The sequence below is a fragment of the Sinocyclocheilus anshuiensis genome, unplaced genomic scaffold, assembly GCF_001515605.1.
Source record: "Sinocyclocheilus anshuiensis isolate Anshui unplaced genomic scaffold, SAMN03320099.WGS_v1.1 scaffold2285, whole genome shotgun sequence".
In the NCBI taxonomy this organism is placed as follows: domain Eukaryota; kingdom Metazoa; phylum Chordata; class Actinopteri; order Cypriniformes; family Cyprinidae; genus Sinocyclocheilus; species Sinocyclocheilus anshuiensis.
In genome coordinates, this window is record NW_015552762.1 from 116,515 (window position 1) to 123,919 (window position 7,405).

At 35.9% G+C, this 7,405-nt stretch overlaps 1 protein-coding gene across 1 annotated transcript in view; it reads left to right on the plus strand.

The window, feature by feature from the left end:
- LOC107667879 (nipped-B-like protein A) overlaps positions 1 to 5,295 on the plus strand; it is a 54,652-nt gene extending 49,357 nt beyond the window's left edge. Inside the window, exons 42-45 of the mRNA XM_016459611.1 lie at positions 917 to 1,296; positions 1,407 to 1,581; positions 2,055 to 2,234; positions 4,218 to 5,295. Coding sequence (XP_016315097.1) covers positions 917 to 1,296; positions 1,407 to 1,581; positions 2,055 to 2,234; positions 4,218 to 4,586 — 1,104 coding nt within the window. The 3' untranslated portion in view covers positions 4,587 to 5,295. The remainder of the gene's footprint in view (positions 1 to 916; positions 1,297 to 1,406; positions 1,582 to 2,054; positions 2,235 to 4,217) is intronic.
- The last annotated feature ends 2,110 nt before the right edge of the window (positions 5,296 to 7,405 follow it).

Consider the following 7,405-nt stretch of genomic DNA (forward strand, 5'->3'; position numbering starts at 1 on the left):
CATGATCCTGTGTTTTTAGTGTCTCAGAGCGGCACATAATCTCATTTCTGCATGTGCTCTGAGTTTGGGTCGCTGATAATGTGCATTTGAAAACCCAACGTTTAAAAGTAATTAATAAATATTAGTATTGTAAGTAAACTGTAATACTGAAACTTCGATACGATACCTTGAAAAATACTGATATTCAATACCATTTTCGAGACCACAAGGAAAAATTGCCACAACATTAAGGGGATAAAATTTTAGATTTTAATTGAAAAATCTATATAACAAGGTTAGAAAATGATAATGAGGTGTATTTTTACATTAATGAAAACTACTTGAGGTGGTAAAACACTGGAGAAAAACTTAGGGATTTGTCTACGTTTACTTCAATTTTCTTTACAGAGAAGTATTTAATTATTGCATTCATTTTCCTATTTTAACCCAAAACAGGGTGGTGTGAGCATTTAATCAATTTCTCTGTTCTTCTGTAAAATACAATGAGTGTAATTAATACTTGTTTATTTTACAGTACAATATTATTTTAGTAATTTCTATAATTTTTTTTGTAATAAAATATAGTAATAATTTATTATTATTATTATTATTATTATTATTGTATTTGAACAGTCATATTTAATGGGAGAATTTTTTTATTGTTAAATGATAACAGTTTTTTTTTTTTGCACCAAAACATTATTTAGATTTTAAAACAACACATTCTCCATTCTTGCAATTACTCCAATTACTACTGTTCCTTTAAGTTTATATATGTAAATATATATATAGTTTTACATGTATAAATAACCTCTGTTATGACTGTATTTAACACACGGTTGTTTATTAGATGTAATCATGGATGGTCATGTTAATGCACTGATGGTTGTGACAGTAGTTCCACCATGACTTCTAAACGGGCCATCGTTGTACCCAGTCTCTCGTTAAGGTTCCGGGCAGGAAGAGCAGGAAAAGGAGACGAAGACGGCGACGACGGCACCAACAGCAACAGCAGCAGAACGGTTCGGAGGAGGAGAGGGGAGAGCGGAATGAGGAAAGAGAAAGGAACAGTGGAGATGAAGAGGATGATTATGAGGAGGATGAGGAGGGGCAGCGGGTGAGGAAGCCCAAGCCCACAGAGTGCGCCAGGCAGTCGGAGTCAGATTCTGATTCTGACCTTGAGGATGCTGATGCTGTGATGGAGCGTCTCCCTGATGACACAACATCTCTCCTGGACTTTGCTAGGGCATCACAGGGCATATTGTTACTGCTAGTGCTCAAACAACACCTCAAGAACCTCTACGGCTTCTCGGACAGGTAGCAAACACCCATCATGCATCCCAGCAACCCTGAAATGATTGCTGTTCTCTTTAGGTTTTATATTTACTGTATATTTACTTTATTTATTCTGCTCTCTTCCATTGCAGCAAAATTCAGAAGTACTCTCCCACAGAGTCAGCGAAGGTGTACGATAAAGCCGTCAACAGGAAGTCATCGATTAACTTCAGTCCACGGCAGACCATCGACTTCCTTCACAATGATGAGGTTCACAATGATATGACCTATGAGCTGAAGAGAAAGATCGTCAAACAGTACCTCGATGTGAGCTTATTTTTACAAATTTTCTTTAAGACATAAAAAAAAGTGTTATGGAATGTTATAATTTATATTGTTAGTAATATTATTTAACATTGTTTTAATAGTAATTATAAGAACTTAATGTAAATGCTAAAAAGCAAAATCAAGATGACAGCGCTCACAAAGATGGTTTTTCTTTATATATTATATTTATATTGTTAGTAATATTTAGCATTGTTTGTTTTTAATAGTAATTATAAGAAATTTGCCAGTAATGATAGTTTTTATAATTAATAATAATATTAGTGATTATGCTAATAATAATAATAATATACAAAATATGAAACGTATAAAAATATACGTATTGAAATCACAAAATCATTGTTAATTTTATTCAAGCTTTGTCGTGATTACACCAGAAATCCTTGAAGAATTATTGTGTTGGAGAATGGGGGACCTTTGAGTCAAATTGCTGATTTATACTATTTAATTCTCAGTTTAAGTTGCTGATGGAGCACCTGGACCCTGACGAAGAGGATGAGGAGGGAGAGACGAGTGCAAACGTGAGAAATAAAGCCATCACCGCACTGCTGGGGGGAGCAGGCACAAGCCCCCGAAACCACCACACAGTTGACTCCGAGGATGAGGACAGTGACGGAGAGGAGAGGACACCAGGGGTGAGAGAACGCCAAAACAAACAAAAACACACCTTGAGAGTGCATGCATTTAATGCGTGATGTAGTCTAGTAGCATGCAGACTCAAATACTATATATGGTAAAAATATCACTTTATGAGTTTTTGTCTCACAAGCAAACATACTGTTTTTCCCAGATATCTGCATGATTGCAAATGTGATATAGATTTTTTTCCAACAGCTCAATAAACAAGAAGTTAATATTGTGAGGTACATTTTAGGCACAGTATTGTCTGTTCTTTCTTTGTTTCACCAATGAAAATTCCTACATTTTCCAATATCCATAGTTCCAAACAAAGCTCTAGCCAAGATACCAGCAAAAAACACACTTGGCTAAATATATTATTATTGTTGTTAACAAAATCTAAGAAAATATCAAGAATTTTTTTTTTTGTCAATATTATCACACACCCTTTACAACCCAGTCCAATCCTCTTAGTGGCTTATTCTGTGTAAAAATTAAATGTGAAATTAAATTGAAAGTCTGAAATAGTATTTTCTTGTAAAACATACTCCAATAATCTTTTATTTGCAACTTTGAAAAATAATTTTGTACAGTGTACATTTTGGTTTAATGTTAGTTGCTTTGTAATCACAATTCAATTTGCTGTTATTATTATAGCGGGGTTTATGCGGGTCTTAAACAGACCTTAAAAGCCTTTTTATTTGCATAAAAAATTCTTAAATCAGAGCATGAAGTCTTAAATTCATAAAGTTGCGGCATTAAATATTGCAGACACTTAAAAAAAAATAAAAATATCTTCCTCTTTTTTTTCCTGTTTTGTTTTCCAATACAAATACCTTAACATCCTTAAATCAAGATACATTTACTTGAGATGCAAATTAAACATATGAAGTTTTGTTTTCTGAGAAACTGAACAAAATTGAGTTTATGCTTGAAAGAAGAACAAATACCTGTCAGTGGAGTTTGAAAACTCATTGGCAGATATTTGTTCTTGTTTTAATCATATACTCACTTAATTTTCTTCAATTTCAAATTTTTTTTGTATAAATTTTTTTTTTTTTTCAATTAATGGAGATCTGTTGGAAATTGTTTGTTTTAAACTTTGAACTGTTGCTAATACTGATGTATTGTGTTCGATTCAATTGTATTCCCTAAATGTAAATTTCTTGGTCTTAAAAAGTCTTAAAGGGGTCATATGATGCGATTTCAATTTTTCCTTTCTCTTTGGAGTGTTACAAGCTCTTTGTGCATAAAGAAGATCTGTAAAGTTGCAAAGACTAAAGTCTCAAATCCAAAGAGATATTCTTTATAAAAGTTAAGAGTCAACCACGCCTACCTAAAACGGCTCGTTCTAACACGCCCCCACATGTCTACGTCATGATGTGGGAAGATTTGCATAACGCCGCCCAAATGTTCACACAAAGAAAGAAGGCGTAACTTTTATTTACGCAGCGCGATGCAATGCAACGTGTAAAAAGACAGTATAAGTCATTATGATCCGTAATTATGTCCCCACTGGATTCAACAAATGCCTCGTATATAATGGGTTTTAATGTTTTTGTCTCGTCACTCCGGCCTGACAGGGCATCACAGTATGATAGGGGCGTAACATTTCCATCACACGCTTGAGGTATTCGGCCAATCACAATGCACTGGATAGCTGGCCAATCAGAGCACCGATGAGCTTTGTAAAAATCGACGCGTTTCAGAAAGGCGGGGCATCGAGGAGAAACAATAATGTACAGTATGTGGAAAATAATGTGTTTTTTTAACCTTAAACCGCATAAACACATTTCATTACACCAAATACACAAAATAATGTTCTTTTTAGCAGCATCATATGACCCCTTTAAATTTACCTTCATAAAACCTGTAGAAACCCTGTATAATAAATACATGTAATAAGGGCACATTCAAATAAATTGTTAGTGCCAGTAGGCTACTTGGAGACCGTCTGACCAGTCGTTGCTCACGTTTTGTTTCCTTGTCTCTCTTCACAGGCGTCTCGACGCGGGAGGCGCTCGGCAGACTCGGCGGACCTGCTGTTGACAAACATGAACGAATCCGTCAGTGCGCTCGACATCATCGCCATCCACTGCCCCAAATACAGAGACCGGCCGCAGATCGCGCGCGTGATCCAGAGGAACGGTGACGGTTACAGAATCCACTGGATGGCGGGCTCGTACTCCAGCTCCTGGGCCGAGGCGAAGCGGCGCGACGGACGCAAGCTGGTGCCTTGGGTGGACTCCATCAGAGAGACTGACATCATCTATAAAAAAATCACACTCACCAGTGGCAACAAGCTCAACCACAAAGTGGCGCAGACTCTACGGTCACTCTACGCTGCCAAGGACAGGAACTCCAGCTAATAATACGTAAATGCTCGCACGCACGCACATACCTCCCATCTCAGATCCTCTCAGCCTAATGCAACACTCACACACTCACCGTCTCTCCATATGCCATCAGCCAAACATCTCCTGGGTCAGCCAACCACACACAAACACGAGCGGCTATTCTACACTACAGACTCTTTCTCTTTCTGATGCACTCTGGGTCTGGCGGTGACATTTGACCCTCTGCGCCAGAGTGCATCGTCGTATCGCAGGAATAAAATGTTTGGAGAAACATTGTATGGGTGCTCCTTCGCTGTTGTGCAGCAGATTTCTGGTTGTTTGATTTCTACTCCCAGTGTATCATAGTTTAACATAAAAATATTGTTTATATCTATAAAAGAAATTTAAATATATACTGAATGTTGAAAGAATTAGTTTGTTGATGTTTTTACTTTATTTCTTCCTTTTTTTCCCATTTTCTTTTTGGATTTCTTGGCGTCAATCGGCTTTCGATAGCTTAGCTCCTCCTTTACTGGCTGATGATGATTCTCTCTGTCGAGCTGTTTGTCCATTTTGTACGATAGCACCGTGTGGCTGTAATTTATTGTGTATAGCATGCAGTGTCTGTGAGGAGGGCTGTGTCGAAGGAGATTTGCGATTACAGGTCGCCCTGCTCAGCGTAAAGGGACCCACATGCCTCTGATGGAACAAATACTGCAATAAATTTTCTACTTCTCTTACTTGCAAGAATCCTGTCCGTTTGTGACTCTTGTTCACTTATCTTTTCATTTATTGCATTTTATGTCATGCATGCTTCTTTATTGACAGGTATAGTGAAGAGAGGACAAGACATTATTCTGGGAAACGCGTCCAGTGTGTCAGACAACTTGTAAAGGTGCCCCAAGTAGTTTTTTCTATTATAGAATTCAATAAGAAATGAATACTTTTCGCAGTCACACTTTATTTTGATGTGTCTTTGTTACTGAAATATTAGGTTTACACTGAAAAAAAATTGTAGTTTTCAAACAGAAATTGCTAGTAAATTTCAGAAATAATTACAAAGAAGTGGTAACGTGACATTTTGAAATACATGTAATGTGTAACAAAGGCACATGAAGTTAAAGTGTCACCCTTTTTACTTATTTTGTGCATTTAATTGTATTTTGGAGCGTATGCACTACCAAACCACAACACACAAGAATAGCACTTTCAATATGTATACAAATGAGCACTCACAAGATGTAGTTTATTTTTCTTAAGCTGGTGGTTGCCTGGTTGGGATCACATGACCAGCCATCTCTTGCAATTTGCTAACATTTACAAAATATTTAATAATGATGATCGAGTTAAATAGCACAAACTTGCCTTAAACTTTGATTGTTTCCATGCAATGCCATCCTTAAGTTTTGTCCTTATTTTCCCATCACAAATCCGGATCCAGCGGAGAGACTAACAGTCATTGCGGCTGTTTAGAAACAAACATGTAATTGTCATTCACGTTTCATTTCCAGTCTCATTTATGAACAGTAATTAATATCAGACAGAGTTTTTAACCCTGTAAAGCCTAAAGAATCTACACACCATTCGTCTCATTGATAGTTTATACTTTTTTAGTAAGTGAAAGGCCTTTTAGTGTAATTTTAAAAAACTCCTGGTTCATGTCTCTTTTTGCTTTGACATTTTTTAATTAAATGTAAGAATAACTTTTATATTAGTCATGTTTCAAGATCAACACTTACTGGACTGAATTAAATTGTTGTTACTTGTTACATGTAAGGATATGACCGAAATAGTAAGCTAGTATGCTATTCTGAATTAACAATATTTTGCGTTTAACCCATTTCTGATTAATCATAATAATGGCTAATCCATTCATTTGTGGAAAAATTTTAAAATGTATCAAAAATGGTCATCAGTCTTTTGAGGAACGTTTATTTGTTAATTTCTCAATCATTGTATTGCATTGCATTAAATGTTTTGAAACCACAGAGGTTTAATCACAAAACATTTAAATATCATCTTACTAAGACATTGGGAGATACAGAGTGACTGATATTTATATGCATTTTATCTAAGTAGTCTTATACTGTATGATTAAACAGAAATGGGTTGAATACAAAATATTGTTCATTCAGAATAGCATATTAGCTTACTATTTCTGTCATATCCTATGCAGAAATAGTGAGCATAGTACACTAGTATGCTGTTCAGCCAATCTGTTTTTCTAACTGCACCAGACTCTAGATTTAAACACACAGTATGATAATGTGACAATACTGTGGTCACAATAATGTGGTCATGTGACAATACTGTAGCATACTACTGTTTAAAACGTTTGTTGTATAATGTCTAGTGTTTCAATACTAAACAAAAAAGTACTTGGCAGTATCCTGTATATGCTGCATAGTATTTAGCTAGCTAATATTGCCAAAGTTAATGTTCAGAATAGCATACTACCATACTCTTACTTTTTCAGCAGTATGCAAATTGTCTGTATGCATAAAATACCGCAGTACCACATACGCCAAAGTGTTAAAACGTATACAGTAAGTGCACTGTGCTATGTACTGTATCCCACGATGCAATGTGCTCAACCTTCCATTAGCTGTGTGATGAACTGGAAGTAATGGCAATATATCTTTAACTTTTTGTACTGCCAAAAGTTAAAACGTGTTACCTATATTTTTTTTCTGAGATGACAGCTAGATGGTGCAGTCATGTGAGTATCCATTCTGATATGTGACCCTGGACCACAAAACCAGTCATAAGGGTCAATTTTTTGAAATTGAGATTTATACATCATCTGAAAGCTGAATAAATAAGCTTTCCATTGATGTATGGTTTGTTACTAT